Source organism: Carcharhinus amblyrhynchos, chromosome 4 (assembly GCF_965287045.1).
Source record: "Carcharhinus amblyrhynchos chromosome 4, sCarAmb.v2.hapA, whole genome shotgun sequence".
Lineage (NCBI taxonomy): Eukaryota > Metazoa > Chordata > Chondrichthyes > Carcharhiniformes > Carcharhinidae > Carcharhinus > Carcharhinus amblyrhynchos.
Window position 1 is genome coordinate 81,742,005 of NC_137327.1, and position 26,985 is coordinate 81,768,989.

The following is a 26,985-nucleotide window of genomic DNA, read 5'->3' on the forward strand; positions in this document are numbered from 1 at the left end:
GAGATTATTGTTGTCGCACCAGTTCACTAGATTCTCTATCTCGTTCCTGTACTCTGTCTCATCACTGTTTGAGATCCAATCCACGACAGCGGATTGGTGTCATCAGCAAACTTGAAAATCGAGTTGTAGGGGAATTTGGCCACAGAGTCATAAGTGTACAAAGAGTATAGTATGGGGCTGAGAACACAGCCTTGTCGGGCACAGGTGTTGAGGATGATCATGGAGGAGGTGCTGTTGCCTATCTTCACTAATTGCGGCCTGTGTTAGAAAACCAGCGTGTTTCTCCCCATTTCTTTGATGGGGAACATGTCTAGCACAGTCATTTTGAGGGATGGGGTCTAAAGACTCTGACAAGCCCGACTTCACAGAGATTGGGACCCTCTTTTTAAAGGGTACCCTGAGCATAAATTGAATTTGAAGATGCCCACCCCCCACTCAATGACATTGGGTCACCCAATTGCAGATAGCACAATTCCCCCACTGAACTAACATAGATCACCAGCATGAAACCACCTGCCGAATATAGATTGCAGGCATCGTGGCCCTCCTAATGGGTCATTCTATATGTTCCTTCAATCCCACCCCTTCATGCCCCAGTGCCTTCAAGCCCCACCTCTTGTTGAGGTTGGCATTGCCAGGTTAGGAACAATGACCTCCAAGCTCCCTGGCAACACCATCATGCCTGATCTCCATTTGTGGAGACCAGTAGTGATTCCCACTGGCGCTATGTCATGCCTGTGGATGGGAACATATGACATTCTTGGAAGATTTGGCAGCAAGACAATTTTGAATGTGTCATTATATTTCAATATATGATAACTAGGTTCACACTCTTGCCGGTTGGGCTGGGACGGGAAACCTGATTACCTCTGCTGGGCGAGCTTGGGAACATTGCATTCTGGGTTCACACCAGCATGAATCCCATTATGGCCTGCCCACAATGATATTTGCACTGTGTAATGAGGCCAGAAAATTGCCCTCATAATATTTCCACTTGCTGTAAATCCACAATTTAATTCATCATTAAAGACCAATTTGGGATTCCATTTTTTAACGTCCTACTATTCATAACAGCTTAATTTTCGATTAGTTTGTTACAGTTGTGTTGCCTTCCCTGCTTTGACTGGATTGACAAAAATGTACCATTATCATTCTTAGTCTAAAAGGAATGCATTTTACTGCCATTCACCATCTTCGGTGAGGCAAGGGGGTCAGATTGGTAGGTAGGGAGAGAGGGGCCTTAAAAATCAAGTGTCGTGCCATTCCCAGCACTTTCACGCATTCCTACACCCACATTGTAACCTCATCAGCAGCAGTGGAGGCTGTAGGAGAATTAAGGTTTTCAAGTAGTCCATTGATGGCTACTTAAGGGTCTTTCACGTTACAACTGGGATTTTACTCATGGCAGGGGAGGCTGATGCCAAGCATCCAGATTGGCAGGTTTCACCCAGTGAACTGGTAACAGGTCGAGGGTATGGGATGTGCCACTTTCAGTGGCTCCCCTGTATCCACTGTGGACCCACAACCAAGCTCTTCCACCACCCCTGCATTTTGCCAACCCTCAGCTCTCTTTCGAGATCTTCTATCACCCCTGCACCTCACTTACCAACCCCCGCCCCATTCCCTTGTGTCCCGTCATATCCCTTCCTGTCCACCCTGCTTCCTCACTCCTGTCTCTGGGGTCAATTGCTGAATGCCTTATGTTTGCAGTCTCAGCAATAGCCACCACTCCCTCATAAAATCTAGCCCTAAGGTTTACTAATTTGAAAGATTCCATAGAAACTGAAGAAATTTCAATTCAGATATTCAAAGTGAATTTATTTACCTTCAGTTTGAATTCTATAACATTGTCCACTTTTGAGGTTCAGAGTCTGATACAATACCTCACCTTTTGCTGTTCTCCTTTTCATAATGGACAGAAATGTGAGATGCTTCTTTTGCTATTTGTATTGTGTTTGTCTTCATATTCCATCTGGAGATCCTCTATGTTTCTACAGTAGAGGCTAAAATGTTGTGTGACTTCAAGTAGAAATTAGCTCTTAGGACTAAAGGGATCAAGGGATATGAGGGGGAACATAGGTTCGGGATATAGGATTTAATGATCAGTCGTGATCAAAATGAATGGTGGGCAGATTCAAAGCAGCGAATGGCCTACTCCTGCTTCTGTTTTCTGTGTTTCTATTATATCAATTAATGGCATTCCATTGTATTAAGATTCAAAATCAGCTCCACAAGAAAACAAAACAAATTGAACATCCATTCAACCCAAAAATGTGCCATAACAAGAGTAGCTCAAAATACCTAGTGGCTGTTTGCACAAGCTTTTTATAGCTCTTCCATTCAATTAAATTCTCACGCACTTCAAATATGGCATGAGTAATTTAACAATAATTTGGGTGTCCTTTTCCAAGTAATTACTTTATACTTCATAGCCTTCAGTATAGGTTAACTTGCTTGTTATAAAAATATCTCCCGTAACCTTAGGTTAGCAATGATGAAGCCAGGGCTGCATTTCCTTCCAATTTGCATCTGACAACTGGACTATAAGCATGATAAATCAGGCAGAGTGTTGGGTCAGTAGCAGTGATACGTGCCCCGAGCCACAAAGTTCCACTTTACAAATCCACATTCAGCAGTGCACATGCTGTGTAAATGGGACTTTATTCTCTGATGTCTAAATTCCAATCTTAAGTTTACGAGACTTAGGTGCATGAATTTCTCTTAGGCACCATGGGCAGTAGCAATTCTTCAGCCCATTTAAACTCCATCTGACTTGCTTTTCCACCTAAATGAATTTACACCCTGAAGACTCTCAGAGGTCCTCATGTGCTTGTCAGTTTAAATTTACATCATGAAAATTGAAAATAACAGGTTTCCAAAAAGGAAGCCATTGCTACAATCTGCTAATAGCTTCCTTGCTATTTAAAAAAAAATTGTGGTGCGATATATTCCTTGTTGAAACCATATTATGAGTCGGCTCCCAGAAATGGCTTGATAATTATGGTAGAAATGATGGAGATTTTAATTATGCTGCTGCCATTAAAAGGAGAGTTGGACAACAACTTGTGGTAATTGCATGTGCGTCACTATATGTGGAAATTAGGAAGCTGCAGTTCAAGTTGCCCTTCGCATAGAGATAGCAGCACCTTGACATTCAAATGCAAGCAGGGTGCAAATTTGGGGTGCCTACCCACTGACACCGAATAGCAATACCAAAAAATGTGTTTGGGCTTCTGTATTCTAGGACAAATTAATCTTTAATCTGTTGTTAGTCTTAATTACTTCATAAAACCTCTCTGACCATGAGAATTAATATTCATAGAATCATAGAAACCCTACAGTGCATAAAGAGATCATTTGGCCCATCAAGTCTGCACCGACCACAATCCCACCCTATATCCCTACATACTTACCTGCTAATCCCTCCAACCTACACATCTCAGGACACTAAGGGGCAATTTTTAGCATGGCCAATCAACCTAACCTGCACATCTTTGGACTGTGGGAGGAAACCGGAGCACCCGGAGGGAACCCAAACGGACACAAGGAGAATGTGCAAACTCCACACAGACAGTGACCCAAGCTGGTAATTGAATCCAGGTCCCTGGAGCTGTGAAGCAGCAGTGCTAACCACTGTGCCACCATGCCGCATAGTGTTTCTAACTGTGAAGTTTCACTCTTACAGACTCTCATTAACATTTGGGATTTTAAGAATGAACATAAATATATTATTTGCGGCTGTTGGAAATTTACTTGATCATATTCGGGTCCATTGCCAAAAGCAAAAAAAAAATCTTGAATGGGAATGAAAAAGCAAGCTGTTGGGACATTTTTCAGGCCCTTGAATATAGGCCATCCACTGCCCTCGGGGAAAGTAGATATTAATTTGTTTATGGTTTGCACGACTGTTTTTTTGCTTGGAAATAAATGAACAGCCTATATGTCAATTAATGCAATGATATTTGTAATATTCTACAAATGTAATAGAGCAACATATTCATGTTCTCAAAAGCCACAAGGCATTTTGTAGCCTATTATGAATTGGAATCCATTGCATAGAAAACCACAATGAATTGCCCACTACTGAAACCCAATTGCTGCTCTGAAGTTTGGGAATTCAATTGCGTATCTGCAAGTGCATTCACGTATTGAAAATGGTACATGACAAAAAAAGGCTAAGAATATAGATTGATAGCTAGGAACGATAGGCAAGAGAGCTCTAGGCATTCCTTCAATATGTCATTTTGAAGGATGGACAGAGTTGTACTTGAACAAATTGAATAAGCTAAGAAATGGCAATCTAAAGGAAGGTATGAATTCCATTTAATAGTCACTTGGCACAAGCTTGGCCTACTTCAACTATGCTCCTCATTTTTAGGAACATTGCCAAGGGTTTTGAAGAAATTCTAGTAGCTATGTCCTTGTGGAATGAGATAAACGGTCAGTGGATACATTTGTTGCAGGCAGACACATTTTATAAACTGCCGTAGTGAAGATTTTACAACCACATTTCTTAGTGATTATTTCTGTTTCTGAATTGCAATTATATGCAACCAATAATGGAATATATCCTTGTGTGGTAAATAATTTATAGTATCTGATAGCATTGAAAAAATGGTATATCATAAACTAGTTAGAATTAAAAACTTTCAGGAAACAAGGGGAAGATGGAATATTGATGAGGGTATGGGTGGCACGGTGGCAAACTAGTTAGCATTGCTGCCTCACAGTGCTAGGAACCTGGGTTTGCCTCACAGTGCTAGGAACCTGAGTTTGATTCCCAGCTTAGGTCACATGCAGAGCTAAGGGACTAAGGGATTTTTACAGTAACTTCTTGTAGTGTTAATGCAAGCCTACCTGTGACACTAAAAAGTAAACTAAACTATTCTTCGAAAGTCCAATGGGAATCAGTTCAACCTTTTCCCATTAGAGAAGCTCTTTAGCCCAGGGATAAGTCAAATGAAACTTGTTTCTAACCCAGTTTTTTTTATTTTAAGTTTTTGTTTTCTCTTTTGGAGCATGATTGCATTAAATGAAAGGAATTAGTTGTGCATTTGTTTTTATATTGTAGCTGAATTTAGCATAGAATGCATGAAGATTGAAGGATTCATAAAGCAACAGCTCAAAAATAATTTTTCACATTTTTAAAAAAATCAATGAGGGAGAGGCTCATCTTAATGCAGTGCTTTGGTTTTATTTTTCTCTGTTTGGTAAAGAATATTTTCAGCCTAACATGGAATTTTATTTTATTGAGAAGCCCTCGGTGAATGGTCAAGATGTGTAGCATAGGACAATGCAAATGGTTGAGAGCCAACTACTTAAAAGTTGCATTCGTAAAGTCATATACAGCTCTATCTGGGTTGAGTTAGCTGATCTTGACCATGTGGCACTGAGGTAATACAATTGGTCTCCAAGGCTGTGGGTTAGGTAGGGAAAGATTCACCAAGATTGCCATTTCCAGTTTCCAAACAGTGATCTCTCCTGGTAATCGCACATGGGTACAAATCAGATGGGGACAAGACTGGATATAGCTGAGATCCTCCTTTCTGGTTGAATAGTTTTTCCAAAGCACTGCCCAGGTTCACATTTGAACAACAATCCCTTTGCTTGCTGTCTGGTCACACAAACATTAAGGAAAATTTGGTGCTTGTGAAATCAAACTATAGCAAAAATTAATGTTTAATTATTTTAAAAAAAGAGTAGAACAAAGACATCTTCCCTTCAATTTGAAATTCTAATTGTAAAATATATACCTCCATCATTATCTCTGTTATCGTCACACACCATTTCCATGATGACATTGCATCCCATCCCACTCCAGCCCGCTTGGCAAACACAATGCCATCCGTTTTGATCCAATGTACATCTTCCATTTCCATTGCACAAACCAGGACATCCCTCTATGAGAAAGTTTTTGAAAAACAGTTGATAAATTAATGAACATTCTATCTGCATTATATGTTTATGATATGCATATGTGAAAAATTGAATACATTTAAGTCAAAGGCAAGAGCCTTTGATTTAACAGTGAGATACTTGTGGTAGACAAATTTCACAGAACCCTTTCATTATGTGTGGAAACAAAATAGCATATGGACCAAGCAAAAAGCATGTGCCTTATTTTAAACCGACAAACAGAAGGTGGTGGAAACACTCACCAAGCCAGTGTCGAGAAGGAACAAGCAAGTAAACAATTCAGAAATAACCTTTCTTTGAGCATTACTGGAACGTTACAGAAGGAGAGAAAGTGGTTAAGTTGGAGTTGGAGCATGGAACTCAAGATTGAAGCAATGTCGTATTTGTAGAAGAGTTTGCAGAGTGGCTAGCAAATCCATGTTTGATCTCCCCAGTACAGGTGACAATGCAGAAACAACAGACACAATACACTATGATGAAGGAACCACATGTTAGTTGTTGCCTCATCCAAGCATTTGGGACCCTGGACAATTGTATGGAAGGAGGAAAACAGCCAAATAGATAGATTGATCTCATGTGCATTTAACCTGTTTAAATTCATGTGTCAATGTATCCACTGATGTTATCTACTAATTTTATTGCAAACTATTTTCATTACACAGGTCATCATTGTTTTTGTCTCAAGTGATCTGAAATTTATGTGTTATTGCCAATTATTCTTTGAAATAAATTTGCCTCCCTGAGCCATTGAACCTTGCTTTAGATTTGACGGAGAACACCGTTATTGGATTTTTATAAATGGCACCCTGGGTTGGTAGTTTAGAGATATAATAAATTTGTATTTCCTTTGTATTTTCAAGAAATCTTGCGCTTTCTGTCTATTTCCTCTCACTTCCCAAGCAAATGTCCTCTTTTACACTATAGAATATCATCCTCTTAACATGCTGTGATAGTAAACTCAGATCAAGAGAAATGAATTATAATGCTAATACATTTTTGTTTAATCAAATGATTAATTTTGATGTTATTGTCTTGTTATTTTCAACAGACTCCCAAACAATGATGATTCTTTTTGGAGGCTTGCTCACTTGACTGGAACATGTATTCTGTAATGAGTATAATTAACCTTATGTTAATCTAACATTGATCATCTGTGGTTTTCTTTGATGTGGGACTCAAATTAAGTTGAGGCGAGTCCACTCTGCAGACACAAACAGTTCTATGAAGGAAGATATCAGTTTTTGTCTTCATTATGATCTCACTACTGGGACGGCAGAGAAAGTGAAATATCAAGACTTACTTTGGGTTATATAGAAGAAGTATCAGATTCAGTTTTATATAAACCGGTGTTATGAAGTTGTATATATAAGGTTATAAATGTGGTGCTTGACAATTATAAATATTGAAAAGAAATGCTGAAACCAAAAGAAGAAATCATATAGCATCGTTTCTTTAAAAAGCATGCGTCTTTCTGTGGATTTTAAATTGCAGCAACAGATTTGTAGCATGTGAATCCAGAGCAGCAGTCAGGATTCCTACATAGTAAAACAGGCTTTTGAACTGAACCAATGAGTTTAAAGCAAGCAGGCAGAGACACAGGACTGATGGAATTCAAATGTAAGGTTTGTTGACAGCCTCTAGCCACTTTGATTGCAGGAAGGCCGAGGTAATTTCAGGAATTTAAACTTGGCCTCCACTTCCATTGGCAAGGCCTGTGATTCTCGCCGGATAGAACCTCTCCTAGCAAGGCCAAATAGGCAAGAGAGTTCTGACGATAATGTTCCAGGCTTGCTAATTTTGTGTAAAATGAGATTTAAGCGCAGTTTAAATAATTTACTCAGGCTCACGCCGGAAATGGTTGTGAGGCTGACGTTGCCGGATATCCAGTGCCGGTAAGATTGCAAGAGGCGAGAAATTGGGCAAAAACCTGATTTCTTTGTTCTCGTGCGATCTTACCAGCTCTCCCTGCCCATTGGCTAGCGGGTCCCAATGGTAAGCTCGCCCCCACAATCAATATTAGTGACTTAGATGAGGGGACTGAATGTAATGTTTGCTGAAGATACAAAGTTTGATGGAAAAGTAAGCAGTGAGGAAGATGCAAAGAAGTTGTAGATGGCTGCAGACAGGTGAAAGGATTGGGTAAGAACATGGCAAATGGAATACTCTGCAGTGTAGTGTGAAGTTTAAAATATTTCTGAATGATGGTAAACTGAGAAATGTTTACATTCAGAGGGACTTGGTGCCCTAGTACATGAATCACGGGAAGTTAATATCAAGGACAGCTTGCAATTAGAAGGCTGGAATTTTATTGTCACACCTGTCCGGATTCTGCGATCAGGTGAGGCTCGGAGATCAGCATTCTCCATTGGCCTTGGGCAGGATCATACGGACCCCAAGTAGCCGTGCTAGTAAAATTCCATCCTGTGTGTTAACTTACAATTGTACTGGGCGTTGCTGAGGCCACATTTGGAGTGAGGTTTTGTTCTCCTTACCTAAGGAAGGACATACTGGACCCAGAGGAAGTCTACCACAGGTTCTCTAGATTGGTTCCTGGGGTGAGGAAATTGTCCAGTGTGGACAGATTCTGTAGTCTAGACCTATACCGCCTAGAATTTAGAAGACTGAGAGGTGATCTAATTGAAACATTAAGGGGCTTGACAGGCTAACTGCTGAGAAAATTATTTCCCTGGCTGGGAAATCTGGAACATGTGGTCACAGCCTAAGAATAAGGAGTTGGCTATTTGGGAGAGAGATGAAGAGAAATCTCTTCACTTAAAAGGCTGCGACTGGAATTCTATACCACAGAGGCCTGTGGCATGCAAGTCATTAAACGTTTTCGAGGCGGCAATCAATAGATTTTTGAGTACCAGGAAATAAAGGGATAAGAGGTTAGCACAGGAAAGTAGAGTTAAGGTAGAAGATCAGCCATTATCTTGTTAAATGATGGAGCAGACTCGAAGACCAAATGGCCTACTTCAGTTCCTATTTCTTATGTGCTCTGAAATGGCAATTTGTGCTGACAGGATGCAGAGCACAATTTTGGGAGTGTTCAGCATATCTTTGGATGTAACTCACTTTATGCTACAGTGTCAAAGGGTAAATTGACAGCCTTACACCTCTCCAGAATTTTATTTCTATTGAAGCCTGAATACCCTCACAATCCAGGATATTTATTACCCATTTTGCTATCTGTTTCTAAAATGCTATGCCATCTTGTTGGATGGAGTTTTTTTTGATTGAGTAAACACATATATCACTGCAGATGAATGGGGATATATTATGGACTAATTCTTACCTTTTACGACGTTGTCCAAATGTTGTGCTTCAAAGAAAAAAGGAAAAATCATTCAGGCAAGAACCATACAGATGAAAATAACACTGAGAAAGCAGTTTGATTTTGGAGGTGACAAAACTTCTGGAGTTTTCTTACCAACTGTACAGTGCTCTCCCTCCCAGCCAGGACTGCACTGACATTTGCCATCCTTACACTTGCCATGTTCGGTACACCGTGGGTGGCATTCATGCTGGTCACAAGTTACGCTGCCCCAACCCTTCTCACAGTGGCATAACCCATCTAAACATACGCCATGCTTGCCACAGTCTACCTCACAAACTTCTGAAAGAGACAAGAGAATCATTTGCTGTGTTAACATTTTCATCATTTGACCCAATATACTTAACAAATTTGAACCACATAGCAAATTTTAAAAGTGAGCTGAACAGGATTTCACTAATTTACAATTGGAGACAACTGAACATTTGACTAACGTGCTTGGTTTAGATCCAAATTTGCTTTAGAAATGATTAGTTTTTCAACTATAATAGATAGTAACACTGCTGCATAATCTGAAAACAGATGGCTGTACTGTCAGTCTCATCTGAAGAGATGAGGGAATTTTCCGAAAAAAATTCTAAGTGTTGAATTTGTGTAAAAACTGGAGTAAATCCCGTTGGTTTATTCAGCAGGAGTTTCAAAATGAATTTCCCACACTTTGTACACTGCAGAGTAGCGTGAATCACGTTGAAAATCAGTGGACAGGGCCTATTCCTGCTGGAGAGGCTGGCAGCTTGGTGCTGAGGACACCACTATGTATAGGCCAATCTGTCAGTGCTGAGATTGGTGACTTCCAATTGCTGGTCAGCTCGATTGCGGGACACATATGTCTTAGATTTTATTTATCTTTTGCTTATTTCCCTTTGTTGCTCTTTGGCCTACCTAATGTTTTCTCTCATTTACCTTCATCTTCATAGTTTCTTTTTCTAATCTATTACTATGGTCTTTTTATATCCATATATATTTTTTGATTATTGTCTGAAATCTTATTATATTGTGATCCTACTTTCTATACTTATTTCTCTTATCTGTATTGGCTCATTTTACATTACTCAGTCTGGTGATAAATGGTTTATTTATTAGTGTCACAAGTAGGCTTATATTAACACTGCATTGAAGTTACTGTGAAAATCCCCTAGTTGCCACATTCTGGTGCCTGTTCAGTACACTGTGGGAGAATTTATCATGGGCAATGCACCTAACCAGCTTGTCTTTTGGATAGTTGGAGGAAACCAGAGCACCTGGAGAAAACTCACTCAGGCACGGGGAGAACATGCAGACTTCTCACAAACAGTGACCCAAGCCAGGAATTGAACATGGATCCCTAGCGCTGTGAGGCAGCAGTGCTAACCAGCGTCCCATAGTGCCACTCCTTAATGCTTCCTGCCTTGTTGAGATTCTTACATATTATAGTCTGATTTCATTGCCTGTCTATTGCTGGTTTATTTGGAAATTCCTCATGATTATGACTGTACATATCTTTTACTCATTTAATCAACATTCATATATACTTTTCCTCCTGCTTGCTTTCCTTTATTTAGTGATCAATAATGTACCCTGATTACAGTAACCAAAAGCAAACAGGTCCCTGCTTTTGAATATAGGTCAAGCAAAAATGAGTCGCTATACAAGCTTGAATTATCTTAGATTCATTATTAGTGTTATCTCTCATCACACTCAAGATTGCTCAGCAAGTACTGTTGAATTATGGGATCACATCTAACAGTGGATGTTTATGTTTGGGGTTTGTAGCATGGACTTGTTGAGTGCAGACTGTACTTTGCTTATTTCAAGCAACTGAAGAAACCTGCTGCTTTATTTAGTCTTGAATGCTAAAAGGATGAGGGGATACAACCTTTTATCTTCCATTTCTTGTCAATGCACAGATTGTAGGCTGGAAAACACTGCAAATTTGGACGAACCTGTGTTATCCATGGAGATTCCCTCACTCCTTTTTCAAATAAGCACACACAGTTCCAGATAATATTCAGGAATTGGACACAAGCATTTCGAGTCACTTAAAACAGAAGAGCCTGGAATTACAGGTTGGAAAGAAATTCGCACAAGGTCTGCTCTTGAAATTCAGTATTTCCTCTGTCGATTATACACCATCTTTCCCAGTTCACAGGGTTGTAGAATTGACCTTCATTTTTAAAGTGTGGACATATAATGAGCCACAGCCTATTCAACAGTGTATCTATTAAATGTAAAGTGAAAAATGCATTAAAATGTCATTGCTAATTTGTTTGTTGGTTTGTTCTTTTTAGTTTATTACAAGCTTGGGCTCTTTCCATGTATGGTCATGTCTAAGTAGCCTTAAATGCTCAGTTCCATCATAATGACTGATCATTCCATTAGATGCTAAAATAGAGTACATTCTAATCTCTTTAAAGGCAGTGCTTTAGCACCTGCCATGGCCTAATGGAGAAAGATGCTGCTTTAGTACTAGGCCATAAAAAAATCAGATAGTGAAGAATTTATTCCCTTGTGTGTCGAATTTTGCATCAGGAGTACTGGGAGCAATCTTCTTGACCTTGCCTAGAGAGGAAATAAAAATCAACCAAGGCTTTTCCTTCCGAGCACAATTTAATGATGTGAGGTGAAGTGCTTGTGTGAGAATGTAGAGTGAGCATAGGTATGAGTTCAAACTTGATGCCCTACAGTTGAATAGCCTTAAAGTTTAGTTTTTAAGTTTAAGTTTATTTTATTAGTGTCACAAGCAGGCTTACATTAACATTGAAATAAATTTACTGTGAAAGTCCCCTAGTCACCGTACTCCGGCGCCTGTTTGGGTACACTGAGGGAGAATTTAGCAGGGCCAATGCACCTAACCAGCATGTACATAAGAACATAAGAACATAAGAACATAAGAAATAGGAGCAGGAGTAGGCCATCTGGCCCTTCGAGCCTGCCCCGCCATTCAATAAGATCATGGCTGATCTGTCGTGGCTCAGTTCCACTTTCCCGCCCTCTCCCCATAACCCTTAATCCCCTCTCTTATCAAAAACCCATCAACCCGCTTCTTAAAAATATTTAGCGAGGCAGCCTCCACCACTTCAACGGGCAGAGAATTCCAGATATTCACCACCCTTTGAGTGAAGAAGTTCCTCCTCAACTCCGTTCTGAACCGCCCCCCCTTTATCTTGAGGCTGTGCCCCCTAGTCCTACTGTCTTTTTTGAGCGGGAAGAGTCTTTCCACCTCTATCCTATCCATCCCATTCATCATCTTATACGTCTCAATGAGATCTCCCCTCATTCTTCTAAACTCTAACGAGTACAAGCCTAGTTTATTCAGCCTCTCCTCATAGCTCAACCCCCTCAACTCCGGTATCAGCCTAGTAAACCTCCTCTGCACTCCCTCCAGGGCCAAAATATCCTTGCGCAGGTGCGGCGCCCAAAACTGCACACAGTACTCCAGCTGTGGCCTCACCAATGCCCTATACAGCTGCAGCAAGACCTCCCTACTTTTATATTCAATCCCCCTCGCTATGAAGGCCAGCATCCCATTCGCCTTCCTGACCACCTGCTGCACTTGCAGGCTGGGTTTTTGCGACTCATGCACAAGGACCCCGAGGTCCCTCTGCACCGTCGCCTGCTGCAGTTTTTCGCCACGTAAGTAATAGTCCTTCCTACCATTCTTCCTACCAAAGTGGACCACCTCACACTTGCCAACATTAAATTCCATTTGCCATTTCCTGGCCCATTCGCCCAGCCTATCTAGATCCTTCTGCAGACTCTCCACACCCTCCGCACAATTTGCCTTTCCTCTTTTGGATTGTGAGAGGAAACCGGAGCGCCCAGAGGAAACCCACACAGGCACAGGGAGAATGTGCAGACTCTGCATAGACAATGACCCAAGCTGGGAACCAAACCTGGGTCTCTGCTGCTGTGAGGTAGCAGTGCTAACCATTGTGCCACCATGCCAACCTGTGAATAACTTCTGGAAGCTGATCCATTGAATTACCTTTGGTTTTTGGATCAAGCTGACAACATTTTCCAGCATACAATCTGTGCATTGACAGGAGTGTTCCCCTCATCCTTTGAGCAATATTAAACTGCTAGACACAGGCATGACGAATGGTCACAGGAATGACAAACTTGAGGGCTGCCATTATCTGTGGAAGTATATGCCAGCCTATATCTGTACCAAATGGGTGGAAAGAATAGCAGTGGAAACAAGATTAATCTCACTTCATTATTTCCTTTTTCCTATCCAAATCCTGTTGACCTCAATTTTTGTTTAAATCATGCTAATAGTACTGTTTGCTGAATTGGTTTTCGGATTTAATGAACCTCGTCATGTGAGGGAGCTGAATTATAAATAGGCACAGCCATTAACAGAGGGTATTGCAGCAATTCTGTTAGTTCAAGTGTGCATTTATTCATTCATCTCCCTCACAGCAGTAAAGTCAGCAACTCCTTCAAGATATTTTCCCGTCCACATGCTCACCAAAGGCAAATTTTGAAATCTAAAGACAGAAGCTGACAGAAAATAGAAAGGATTTAAAAGTTAATCGATAATATTTTGGGATGTTTTAAACCCACAGTGGGGGTGTCCATGCTACAAAACAAGAGGATGACTTCCTCTGAAATAAAATAAAAATAGGAAAGGGTGAAAATGCACAGCAGGTGAAGAGGCAGCTGTGGATGGAGAAACAGAGCTAATGGGCTGAATTTTACAGGCCAGCTGTGGATGGGAAAGTAGACAGTTGGACCCATAAAATCGGGTGCTGTGCCATCAGCTGCTCGCACATTCTTCCTAGGGAGATGTTGGATGAGCTGTCTGCCCATGGCCCTATTGAGGCTGTTAAGTGAGCAACTAATGGCCACTTAAGGGCCTCATCCCACCACTGCTCAGATTTGATGGATGGTGGGAGATGCCTGGGCCCGACCTGCAGCCCTGTAGGTGTGATTTGACAGGCCTCTGGCCAGTAAAAGTGAGGGGAGAAATGCTTTCTTTCTGGCTCTCCCAATGCCAATGGGGTCCTCCCACAGATTTCCCTCCGTGTGTCCACCCTATCTTCCCTCTGTATCCAACATGCTCCCTCAGAGGGAGCACTCTCTGTGGCCAGGAGCCTGTGCTGGGAAGGGAGGATATGGGAGGGGTGGGGAGGGGAACACCACCAGTGGGACTGGATGATCCTCTGCTGGCAGGAATGGTTGGAAAGTATATACATTATAGAAATGGGCCATTCAGCCAATATACATGCTCCACTTCAACCTTCTCCCACCCTTATTCATAAAATCCATATGCCCATCTATACATTTCTGCCATGTGTTTATCTAACTTTCCCCTTAGAAGCATCTGTGCCAGTCGCATCAGCTATTCTTTATGTGAGTGAGCTCCATATTTTAACCACTCTTTGAAGAAAAATGTTTGACCCGAATTCCCTATTGGATTGAGTAGTAACTATATTATCCATATGAATAGAGTTTTCGGCTTGCCCACTAGTGGAAATGTATCAGTCTGTCCACCTGATTGAACCCTTTTGTAATATTAAATTTCGGTCATCCCTCAATCTGGTCTTTTCTGGAGAAAAGAACACCAGCCTGTTCTAACGACATTAGATGAGTAGAGGACTTTGGATGTTCTGATGCATATATTATTAAAAATAGTAACAACTTCTAAAGCCTAAGGTACAATCTGGTACATTCAGGCAAATCTTTTTGCGTTTTCTCCAGGGCCTCTATATCATTTCTATAAGATGGAAAGGGGAGCAAATCATACTATGGGAAGTGTGGTCTAAGCAAGGGTTCTATATAAGTTTACATAACTTCTGATTTTGAACTCCATTCCTCTTGAAATGAAACTGAGTATGTTGCTTTTTTCTGGCCTTATTAACATGCATCACTACGTTTACTGATCTCCGTATCTGCAATCCTAGATTCCCCTTGCTCTTTTACATCATTTAGAAACTTACTTTTCCTACCAAAATATACATCTTTGCATTAAATATTGATGGAGATGCCGGCGTTGGACTGGGGTGTGCACAGTAAGAAGTCTCACAACACCAGGTTAAAGTCCAACAAGTTTATTTGGAATCACAAGCTTGCGAAGCGCTGTGCCTTCATCAGTGCTAATCTTATCTTTAATATTGAGAAAACATCCACTGTAGCCTTTGTTCCCAGTCATAATTCTGTACACTGGCCATTTACAAATTCCTTCCTGATTACAGTATCAGGTTGAAACAGGATGTTCACAGCTTCGGAATCCTATTACGCCCTGAGCTGAACTTCCTGACCCATAGCATTTCCATCACAAATACCATCTTTTCAACTGAGATAAAGCATCTCTGCCAAGGCATGCCAGTTTCATCTTTGCTGAAAGCAGCATGCTATGACCATTCCCAAGCCTGAATACATACCCAACACCTTTCCATTTCTTTGACAAAGCTTTCAGTCATGTCTGCTAATATTTCCATCTTTTGCTTGGTGCCAATGTACGTCTACTTACATCTGTAATGTTTATTTATTAGTGTCATAAGAGGCTTACATTAACACTGCAATGAAGTTACTATGAAAATCCCCTAGTCACCACACTCTGGTGTCTATTTGGGTGCACTGAGAGAGAATTTAGCATGGTCAGTGCACCTAACCAGCATGTCTTTTGAACTGTGGGAGGAAACCAGAGCAGACATGGGGAGAACATGCAATTTTGCAGAATAAATACAAATTAATGTTGTTCTGACAGAACCAACCTGAATATTTTTTCATTTGTGGAACCTAGGGATTTGATTTCCACAGGAATTGTCTGCAAATATATTTCATGGCATCTCTTGAGAGTATCAGGCAGCATCAAGATGAAAACTACTGTGAATAATGGCCCAAAGCAATGGAGTCCCCTTTGAGCAACATCATAACACAGGCAAATCTACCTTAACTAATTCTCTGACTTGGTACTATACAAGTGTTAGGCTATCAATAAAAGTAGCTGACTTTGAATAATTTCACCATGTGAGGGAATCACACTGAGACACAAAGCTTCAACAAGCATGTTGTTTGAATTGGCTTGCTCTTACACAAATCTGTATCTTTGCTCAATGTGCACCAAGAATCAGGGCAGCGTTTGGAGCCGTCACACATATTGCCAATTTTCCTCAGGATGAGGCAACATCCAAACTCCTCAGTCACTCCACTCAAATGTTGATAGGTTTGTGCCAAAGTATGCAGGCCCTGGCAAACACAGTATGACTACGAGGAGTTGGCAGTTACAGGGTCACCTTCAATTTTTGCGGAGATTCTCATTAAATTCATCAACTTTTCATAAGTGGGAGACCACATATAACATCATGAAAAAGTCAAAGACGCCCATCAATCTTCTCCAATGAAATGAACTTGGGGAAAATTTCACATGTGAAAGTGAATGTTTACTTGATTGGTACTGGAATTTATCCTGGTATGACCCAGACTTCTGTTATTGGGAGAAATTACTTCAATACATGGAACTTGATGTATGACAGTGTTTCCTGGACATAGAATTATTCTGGTACAATTCTGCCCTAAGTGTCCAGCTAGTGTGAAAATGAGAGAATTACAGATTTGTCTTTTGGGTGAATTTTTACACCCAATCTTGTGCACATAGTGCATCAATAAAATCAGCTAGACCATTTACAGTTTCTACAGGCAGTGGGCTGGGCTTAATTCGCCAGATATCTGTGTCTGCACGGCAAGAACAACAGCAGAGGCCTGACAGAGAGTGAGAGATTTGTCAGGCCTTTGCTGTTGCAATCGGCCTCAGCCACCACCCTCTCCACCGCGATCACGGAGACCCATGGCCGATCGTGAGGCCACGCTGTTCAGAAATGCAAATCTCCAAACAGACAGTGACCCCAGGACAGAATTGAACCTGGGTTCCCTGATGCTGTGAGGCAGCAGTGCTAGCGTGGTGGCACCCAGAGATGTTGATGGAAATCCAGTTTAAGTGTCACCATCTGGTGGATTCTGGCAGCAGCTCTAGCCATGATATCCCTCTCCTCAGGGCTTCCCATTTGGCAATGCCAAACCTAATTGACAGGAACAGAACTTAACTGGTATCCCTACAGTCTTACTGCCCCTTCAAATGATGCATAAGCTGTTGATTGTTGCAGGATAAAGGAATCACAGGTTTTGTCAGTATATTAAGCTGATGTCCATTATTCTGACCCTAGAGTCACAGCCCTTTCTATTTGCAGTGTTAGCCCTTTCTATTCGGAAGTGGACTGGGAGATTCAGGCACACATGGCCTTGTTAATCCAGTCAGTTATGCTCTGCGCTTGTTACACAGGAGAAGTGGAAGTCTCTTTTTTGTATTTTAACTGCTTTCCAGAGGAAAATTAATGAAATCATTGATACTGCCAAACAATATCTAAGTGACCTGTCTGAAGTAAGTGCGTATTGAAGATTGGGAGATGTAATTGAGATCTCTTGCACTTGTCTGAATGGAGCCTGCCAAACAAAAATCAATGTGGCTGTAATCATCAGAGCTATTGACGAAATAATGTCTGTGCTGGACTGGTTTACAAGTCTGGCTGCAGGCAGGTGCATAGTTCTGAAAGTGAGTCCTTTGGGAATTTTAGTCTGTACAGGTCAATGTATGAAAACCATGAGTGCAGTCTACGGATGTGTTCTATTAGAGTGACTAGAAAGCAAATACATCTGTCTTTCGTGTCCGTCCTGATTGTTTGTCGGTTCTGGAGAAGAACAGATCTCTATGTTCAGAGTGTTATATCGTAAAAGGGTATCTGGCATAGCAAGAATTAATGGGGTTGGGAAATGGCATGGTCCACTGTGTAAAGAGACACACAATCTGAGACTAGAGTCAGTTGTGGATTGGGCACAGACCTGTGTAGAGACAAGCATGGGGTTAGATCTATGTGGGAGCAAGCTACAAGTGGCTAGACAATTCGTTAATAAACACAGGCTGAATTTCTCTCGCCATTTATGCTGGCAGGATTCACTGGTCCCGCTGACAGCACACCCCTGCCTGCGAGTTTCCTACCCCCATCCCGTCCTCCCACCTCTTAAATGGGAATTCCCATTGACAGTGGCGGAACCAGAGAATCCCACTGCTAGCAAACAATGCACCACCTCCCGCCAGCAGGGAACATGCGGCTGGGAGGCTGGAGAATCTTGCCCACAATGTCAACCATACAAGATTCAGAATCCCTTTGTGGGACCTACTGAACATACCAGAGGTTACCCATAGCTGCACTGCCCATTCTGTTCAGTAACAGAACTTGGTTGCACAGTCACGTGTAAGAAATGTAAATATGTGCCAGAAAAGTGCCACGTATTTCTCCAATATCTTTTGACTGTAGGAGTCAAAATAAGAAAGAAATAGTGAATCTCGAAGGAATAAAGCAAGAACTGCACTGAATCTTTAACAACATGGCTTAAATAAAATGAGCAGCTTGTTTTGCAGAGGCTGTTTTATAGAGTGATTGCCCTACTATGGCCTTGGGGTTACATTTTGGAGATTTCCTGTCATTTACATTACACTTGGCTCTTAAAAAAGTCTTGCACACAAGGTCAAAATGCTAACATGTTAAATTGACCACACAAGAGTCTGTAAGCATCATAGAAATGGGGCTTCAGTGTCTCAGGCAAATGTACTTCAGCACTGTACAATCAATCTATTGGCCGTGATATGTTGTTCTTCTCGTCCCCGTCCCCTCCTCCCATACCTTAAATTTCTCTCTGTTGTTTCACAATATTTGCAGCTGGTGTGTCAGTTAGGAAACTGAACTCTTGTAGTTAAGGGCACTGGTAGGATGCCTCCCTTTTTCTGTCCATTGATCTCAATTTTTGCCTTCATCTGAATGTGTTGACCGATGCAGGATAAAGTTCAAACAGCACTAATCAGTCACCAAATCCTCACTAATTTTCATTTACAATTCCAGATATTAAGTGTCAAGAGATCAATTTCCCATGAAGGCCATAACAACCATGTTTAATTCTGTCCCAACCATCACACTTGCAGCAGGGAGTCAGAGGAGAACAATCAGGAGCAGGAATGTCTGGCTAATTCCAGTGCACCTATACGTACCTCCCTCTCCTCTCCACTGAAGGGCACTGAGACTAATAACAGTTAACTCAGCAGGGATCAGAGAATGAATTAGGACCTGCTATATAGTTTAATATTACATCAGGCATTTACTTTACCAACTAAACCATTAGGGAAGCTCAGTGACCTTCCTTTTAAATAAGGTTTAATGGTTGCTACAAATGATTTGACATGCCACAAATTTTTATGTGTACGACAAGATTTGTTGCTGCAATTTAGCATAAGGAGTGTCTGAGACAGTAAAAATATGGAGGTGACATGAGCCTTAACAAATAATTTGCTGCCACAATAACTGTGATTAGAATCTCTCCTTGTGTAAGATCAATCAATCAAACATCACGGCAATAATTTTCCCATTTCACTCCGCTAATTTTTTAGTGCAGTGAGCCAGGAAATTGTCACATTGGCCAATACGTGAGGTTTGTGCGTGCGTTCGCATCTTGCTAGCTTCTCCCAGCGTTGGATTTCCAGTGCCGTCTGCTCCATGCCGGAAATCAGCAGAGAGGTGCAAAGACCATTTAAACAGTCATTTCAATGTGATTTCAATCTGATTAGTGTGCCATGGACTGAAGTCTCTGGGCCTCCTATCATTTCAGTTCTCCCTCCTGTCGGAGTGGTTTAGAGTAGCTCCCCACTAACGGGAAACAAGTGGCCCGACCCTACTGGAGTGAAGGGGAGGTGCAATCAGGGCACTGCCAAAGGGGAAATGCCAATGCCATCGGTCATCGGGCAGTGCCAAGTGGGCAGGGCCTAATGGGGTGATTGTGGGGATGGGGGTCCCACTGCACCTCTGCATAGGGATCAGTGGGGAAAGGAAGGAGGCCAGCGATTGGGGTCAAACCAAGGGTGGGGAGGGGGATGGTTGGCAGTGCGGGGATGGAATCTGTCGGGCGGGAGCGCTGGAGATCAGTGGGTTGGAAGGGGAGTGAGGCTGGTCCCGGGAACGGTTGGGGGAGTGAGCGATCGGGCCGTGGGGGAGAGGGAGTGGAGAACTGGCGAAGCGGGAGTCACAGGGCTGACCAGCGATCGAGCTGGTCAGCAACTGGGAGGCCATCAATGTGGAGCCACTGCGCATGCGCCGATCTCGGCGGGCTGAGAGATTGGCACATGTGCAGTGGCCCACTCAGTCTCTCCAGTGGGATTAGGCCCTGCCCCCTTATTTTTAATGATATTCACACTCGTGTCCTCTACAGTGCACAGAATAATGGAAGATTCTTCTCTGAACCCCCACTGAAAAAGCCAACATGAATTACTCCGTTTTCAAGCTAATTCAACACGTAGAATTTTTTGGCAAGAACTCCAGCCCATGTGTGTCTTCCCTTAAGACAGATCCTTGTCTATCATTGTCCACTTGATGCTTCATCCTGAGCCATTTTCTTGTCAGTTTTTATCAGTGGTAGTTTTGCCATTACCTCCCACTCTCAGGAGCAGGCCGAGGTGACAGGTCTGAAGTCCACCTCTGTCAGAATGGGAATGAAACCAAAGCTGTTGGCATTAATCTGAGCCACAGGCTCACCTCTAACCAACTGACCTAACTGGCCCCCTCAATGTCAGATATCAACCTTAATTTTCAGAGTACAAAAACAATGCTCTATTTTACCTTATTCACAGTAAAAATATATATCGATGTTAATGATTGTCAGTAGGAGTTAACAAATTATGATTATGAAAAGTTGCAGGATTACTTTGTACTGTACTGTACCTCACCACAGAATCTCTACTGTGCAGGCCATTTGGACCATCGAGCCTGCACTGTTAACAATCACATTAGGCCCCAACCCCCGTAACTCCGCGTATTTATCCTGCTAATCCCCCTGACATTAAGGGGCAATTTATCATGGCCAATCAACTTAACCCTTACAACTTTGGACTATGGGAGGCAACTGGAACACCAGAGGAAACCCAAGCAGACAGAGGGAGAATGCGTAAACTCCACTCAGTCATAAAGATATCTTAAAGATTTACTCCTGAGGATTAGGTGAAGAAATGTTTCGTACATATGTCATAAACCATCTCACGCTTGAGAGAGAAAAAAGCTGAACAGGATTCCAACACATGGCTGGTTTTCGGCAAGTCTTTTGGGAATATTCTTGTGTGGATGTTGGTGGAAAACAGGATTAAGAGGGTGATGTGAACAACAAACTAACTGTCACTATTCACTATCCAGGATCATAAAATGAAGAAAGACACTTGGATGGAATCATCAAGGGCAGTAATCATGGTCCAGCAAAGTCGATGTTTTGGGAGAGGAGGGAGAAAGGAAAGAAATACAAGCTCTCCCTCCTTTTTCCAATCATCTCTATTTGGGAAAGTTTAGGAATTAGCATCGAATCACATGCGGTATTGAAATTCAAATTCACAAGTTATTGCTGCAGGCACTTCAATCTCTAAATTCTATTGAATTTAAAACTGTGATCTGATCAGAGTGAGGACTGTGCAGGTCTGAGCATAAGAACGCCATCAGCCTTTAAATATTGGCCACATTTGCAGTCAGTATCAAAATTTATACAGATGTTGCTGACATTTCAAATCACAGTCTGAATGTTTCTCAGAACTCATGGCAAAGCACTTCTCATCTCTCTTCTTAACACTTGGTATCTGATTTCAAAAAGCATGGAAATCAGGAGTAACGTAATGGAGATGGGGACATAGATATGGAACGAGAATTAATTCTGCTGAGATCTTGCACCAATGAGCTTTGCTCTCCTGGTCCAAATTCAATTCATAATGAATGTGCTGTATTGATCACACTCATCAAAGAAGTATTTTTGGAAACACAAACGCGATCAATACCATTTTATGGTCAAAAACTAGTAATGGCTACACTGAGTCTGATTCATTACAATTATTTAAGAGTTGGAGTCAGCAATGCGCAATCCTCTTGGAACTTCCTGTGCAATTACAAATATCCTCAACTGTTATATATTATTTACATTTTGATTCATTTTACCTTCAGATTGTTTCTTTGCCTCTTCTCTTCAGGACTTGGGCTCCTCAGTACTGATGAATCCATTGAGACTGAGCATTCTCCCGGACAATCTTACTATTCTGCATGTATGGATTCAGGCTGTGGGCCTGAGTGGCTATTCAGCCACAAAGGGTTTCACAGTTGACCTACTCTTGTCTTCACCAAACATACACAGGTTGAATCTGAGCTGTGGACACTAGGAACCCCCACTATTGGGATTTTAAAAAAAGCGTGGCATGGACAAGTTGGGCCGAAGGGCCTGTTTCCATGCTGTAAACCTGTATGACTCTATCAATATCCTAGGGATTACTATTGAACAAAAACTGAAGTGGATCAGCCATGTAAATATTATGTCAGAAGTTATTATGTCAACAAGAACAGGTCAGAAGTTTGAAATTCTGTGGTGAGTAATTCACCTCGTGACTCCTCAAAGCCTGTCTATATTGTACAAGGCCAAAGCCAGGAATGGGATTGAACATTTTCCACTTGCTCAGAGCAGAGCACCAACAACACAACGGTTGGCACCATTCAGGATAAATCAGCCCACTTTATTGGCATCCCAGTCATCATCTTCAACTTCACTTCCTCTTCCACCAATGCACAAGGGCAGCAATGTTTTATCATCTACAAGATGCACTGTAACAATTCACCAAGCCTCTTTTGAAAGCACATTTGAAATCCACAACTTCTACCTCCTAGAATGTCAAGTGCAGCAGATACACAGAAACATCACAACTTGCAAGTTTCCCTTCAAGCAACACACCATTCTGACTTGGGAGTATATTGCCACTGTCACTAAGTCAAAATCCTGGAATACCTTTCTAAACAACACTGGTGGTGTACCTACAGCACATGAATGGCACCGTACGGTTCAAGATGGTGGGATCACAGTTACTTTCTCAAGAGTAATTAGGGAAGGACAATAAATATTGACCTAGCCAGCAACATCATAATTCTGTAGAAGAATAAGTTTTAAAAAGTTTATAAATTATGCACAAACAGCTACAACATAGTCGGAAAATGCTACAAATACATGGGACAGGCCAAACAACAAAAACAAATAAAGACACAAAATTAGGAATTTTTTTTGAAATTAAATTCAGGAACCATAAATAAAGTCCAAAAAGTCACCCAAGACATAAATATTGCTTCTCTATTTAAGGAAGTTTTATTCAAAACAAAACACTTCACACTTCTCCAGGTTAGGGAAAACTCTTATCTTCGATTGTGCAATCCCTTGCCACTCTCCAACCTCTCTCTATTTCACAATTTCTCCTGTTTCATTCCTTTCTTGATTCTCTTGGTGCCCATTTGACATAAGTACAAGCGTTTATCTTCCTTCCTGCACCTTCATCATACTGAGAGGAAGACTCATTGAACAGTCTCTTGGTCTAATCGTACTGGGATTATTATCCTCACAGGGAGATTCACCAGTGCTGTTGGGGAAGGTTTAAACTAGACTGGCAAGTGGACGGGAACCTGAGGGGGAGCTGGCATTGGCAGGAAGTAATGCTGCTAATTGGAAGTAGAAAAGTAGCAAGTTAAATTAGAAGACAGACAAAATGAAAATGAGCATTGGCTCAACTGAGAATGTGAAATAATGTCAAAAAGAATGAATTAAAGGCACCCTTTCTGAATGCATGTAGCATCCACAACAAGGTTGTTGATTTAAAAACAAAAATAGAGAGAAATGGATGTGATCTAATTGCCCATTATGGAAACATATTGCAGGGTGACCAAAACTGTAAGCTGAATATTCAAGGTTATTCAACAGACAAAAAAAGGTGTTGATAACAAGGGAAGATACATTAATCAGGGAGAATCTCAAAATCAGAAGAATATTGGAAGGAGTTGTTCACTAGCTCCAAACAGTAGTAGTAGCGTAGAGCATGCTATTAATCAGGAAATTAGAGCAGCGCATAACATTGGTTATACAGTAATCATGGGAGATATCAATCTGCACATCGACTGGATAAACCGATTGAGAGCTAATGCTTTGAGGACAAGTTTCCAGATCTATGTTTGAAAGTGAGATAGTTTAACCTGAAGCCAGATTGTTAAATGTGAACAAAGGGAATGTTGAAGATATAAGGGGCAAATTGTCTGAGATGGATTGGAAAAATACTTTAAAAAGATATGATGGTACATAGACAATGGACCATCTTTCAACAATTATTACATAGCGAATAGCAATTATACATTCCTCTAAGGCACAACAACTCAAAAAGAAAAATCAGCAAACCGTGACGAACAAAGGAAGTTAACGATGGTAAATGATTAAAAGAAAAAACCTATAAAGTTACCAGAAACTGTCACCAGAAACCCGAGGGTTGTAAGGATTTTAGAATGCAGCAAAATAAGGCTAAAAATTTGATCTAAGAAAAGAAGAATAGAAAATTAACGTAACTACCAAAATATGTAAAACTTCTATTGGTATGTAAAAAGGAATGTTTGGCAAAGACAAATGTGATTCCATGCAGGCAGTCAGGAGAATTTTTAAAAGGTAAAGAGAGAAATGGCAGAGAAGCTAACTGATTACTTTGTGCCTGTCTTCACTGAGGAGCATACTGGATATCTCCCAGAATTAGAGATCCAATGGGTGACGGAGATTGAGAAATTGAAGGAACTTAGTATTAGTAAGAAAGTTGTATTGGAGAAATTAATTTTTAAGAGGCATCTTGACAAATACATGAATAGGACAGGAATAGAGGGATATGGTCCCTGGAGGGTAAGGGATTTTAGTTCAAATGGGCAGCATGGTTGGTGCAGCTTGGAAGGCAAAAGGGCCTGTTCCTGTACTGTAATTTTATTTGTTCTTTAGTGAGACAGAATGTTGATGAATCCCAGGGACCTGATAATTTACATTCCAGAGTATTAAAAGAGGTAGCTATAGAGATAATGAATGCATTGGTAATCAGCTTCCAAAATTATATAGATCCTGGAATGGTTTCTGCATATTAGAAGGTGGCAAATGTCACTCCATTGTTTAAGAAGTGGGGAAGAGAGCAAACAGGCGACAGATACGTCAGCCGTAAGGAAAATGCTAGACTCTATTATAAAGTATGTGACAAATGGACATTTGGATAATAGTGATCTGATTAGGCACAGTCAACATGGATTTATAAATGGGAAATAATGTCTGACAAATCTGTTGAAGTTTGTTGAGGATGTTACTAACAGAATTAATGAAGAGTATACTATACTTGGATTTTCAGATGGTTTTTGATAAAGTCCCCCACAGGTCAGGCACACCACCACCAGCGTGTGCTTTTCTCCTGTGGGAACATAAGGCGATAGCAAGTATTAACATATTGAAGTGCATGATGTGCAATGCATGCCTGTGCCTTGGGCATTGTGCTGGCAGTTTTGGAGAAAGCGGCTGTCACACTGAAGAGTGCTCGTTGAGTGATGAGGGGAAGGGGTTAGATTCTGTTCCTGGTGGAAGGGTAACTTCTGCCTTCAGGTGTCGAAGCATGGTTTGAGATCCATGCCAAGCATGTGTGGAGTTCCAAGGGGGATGCTCACTCACCCTTGCTTCTTGAAGAAGGTTGTACAGTTTTTTGCAACACTGCCAGTCAGAACATGGTGCCAGGCTCCTGGCATTTACCACATCTGCCACCTCCTCCCACAATGCAAGGGCCCTGTCCAGGGAAGAATCACTCATGCCTCTCCTCAATGGCATCTAGCATGTTCTCCTGATCAGCCTCAGTGAATCTTGGGGTAGATTTCCTCAAAGACATCTTTATGGTGTGACTGGCTGTGTGTCCATTCCTGCAGCTTATATACAGCTCTGGTTTATTAGGGGAGTGCTGATGCAGTGAGTGTGGCCAATCACAGGCCTATTGGCAAGAAATACTTGTGAGAAATTTTAAAGGCTGCTTTCAATCAAGTGTCATGCATCCCTCAGGGTGCTGATAGGCTGCCATTCAATAAGCTGCCGTATTCGAGGGAGCGCAATACTGAGGGCCCCGAGCAATGAGGCCAGTGATGTCTTTGGAGGGGTTGTGGGGGCCAGCAATGTCTGTGGAGGGGTTGAATGGCAGTGATCTGGATGCTGGAAGGTCTTTTCAGTGATCTCCCAGAGATGTGCACGTGCGCGGGTTCCTGTTCATCCTGCCGATTTCAGGCTCTTTGGCGTGAATAGGCCCCGCCCCCCTGAGCTTTTAATGAGATTCACAATTGTAACTTCTGCATTGCACAGAGTGGGGAGATTTGGATCTGAAGTTGCACTGAAAAAAACAGTTGTGATCCAGACCAGTTTACTCACCAATTCAGCACTTTTGGGAAAGTCGCTACACAATTTCAAAATTAGTTTGAACCGAGATGAGGATAATTTTTTTTTACTTAAGGGGGTTGTGAACCTTTGGAATTCTTTACCCCAGAGGTCTGTGGAAGGTCAGTCATTGAATATGTTTAAAGTAGAGATTGACAGATTTCTAAATGCCAGTGACGTAACACGATATGGGGATAAAGTGGGGAAGATACATTGAAGTGGAGATAAATGCAAAACACTGTGGATGTTGGAATCTAAATTCCCCAAATGCTGGAAAATCTCAGCAAGTCTGACAGCATCTGTGGAGAGAGAGTAGAGCCAATGTTTTAAGTCTGGATGACCTTTCGTATGAGGATCAGCCACAATCATATTGAATGGTGAAGTAGGCTGGATGGGCTGACTGGCTTACCCATCCTCCTAAGGGGTGAATTTTCCAGCTGCACTTGCCCCAA

At 41.6% G+C, this 26,985-nt stretch overlaps 1 protein-coding gene across 5 annotated transcripts in view; it reads right to left on the bottom strand.

Annotated features, from left to right (window-relative positions):
* tenm1 (teneurin transmembrane protein 1) overlaps nucleotides 1–26,985 on the bottom strand; it is a 704,577-nt gene that overhangs the window by 163,681 nt on the left and 513,911 nt on the right. For 4 of the 5 annotated variants that reach the window (XM_080187422.1, XM_080187424.1, XM_080187426.1 and 1 more), the window contains 3 exons: nucleotides 9,347–9,532; nucleotides 9,212–9,238; nucleotides 5,754–5,900 (listed from right to left, as the gene is read on the bottom strand). In XM_080187422.1, coding sequence (XP_080043548.1) covers nucleotides 5,754–5,900; nucleotides 9,212–9,238; nucleotides 9,347–9,532 — 360 coding nt within the window. The remainder of the gene's footprint in view (nucleotides 1–5,753; nucleotides 5,901–9,211; nucleotides 9,239–9,346; nucleotides 9,533–26,985) is intronic. The other variant, XM_080187425.1, reaches the window with a different exon arrangement.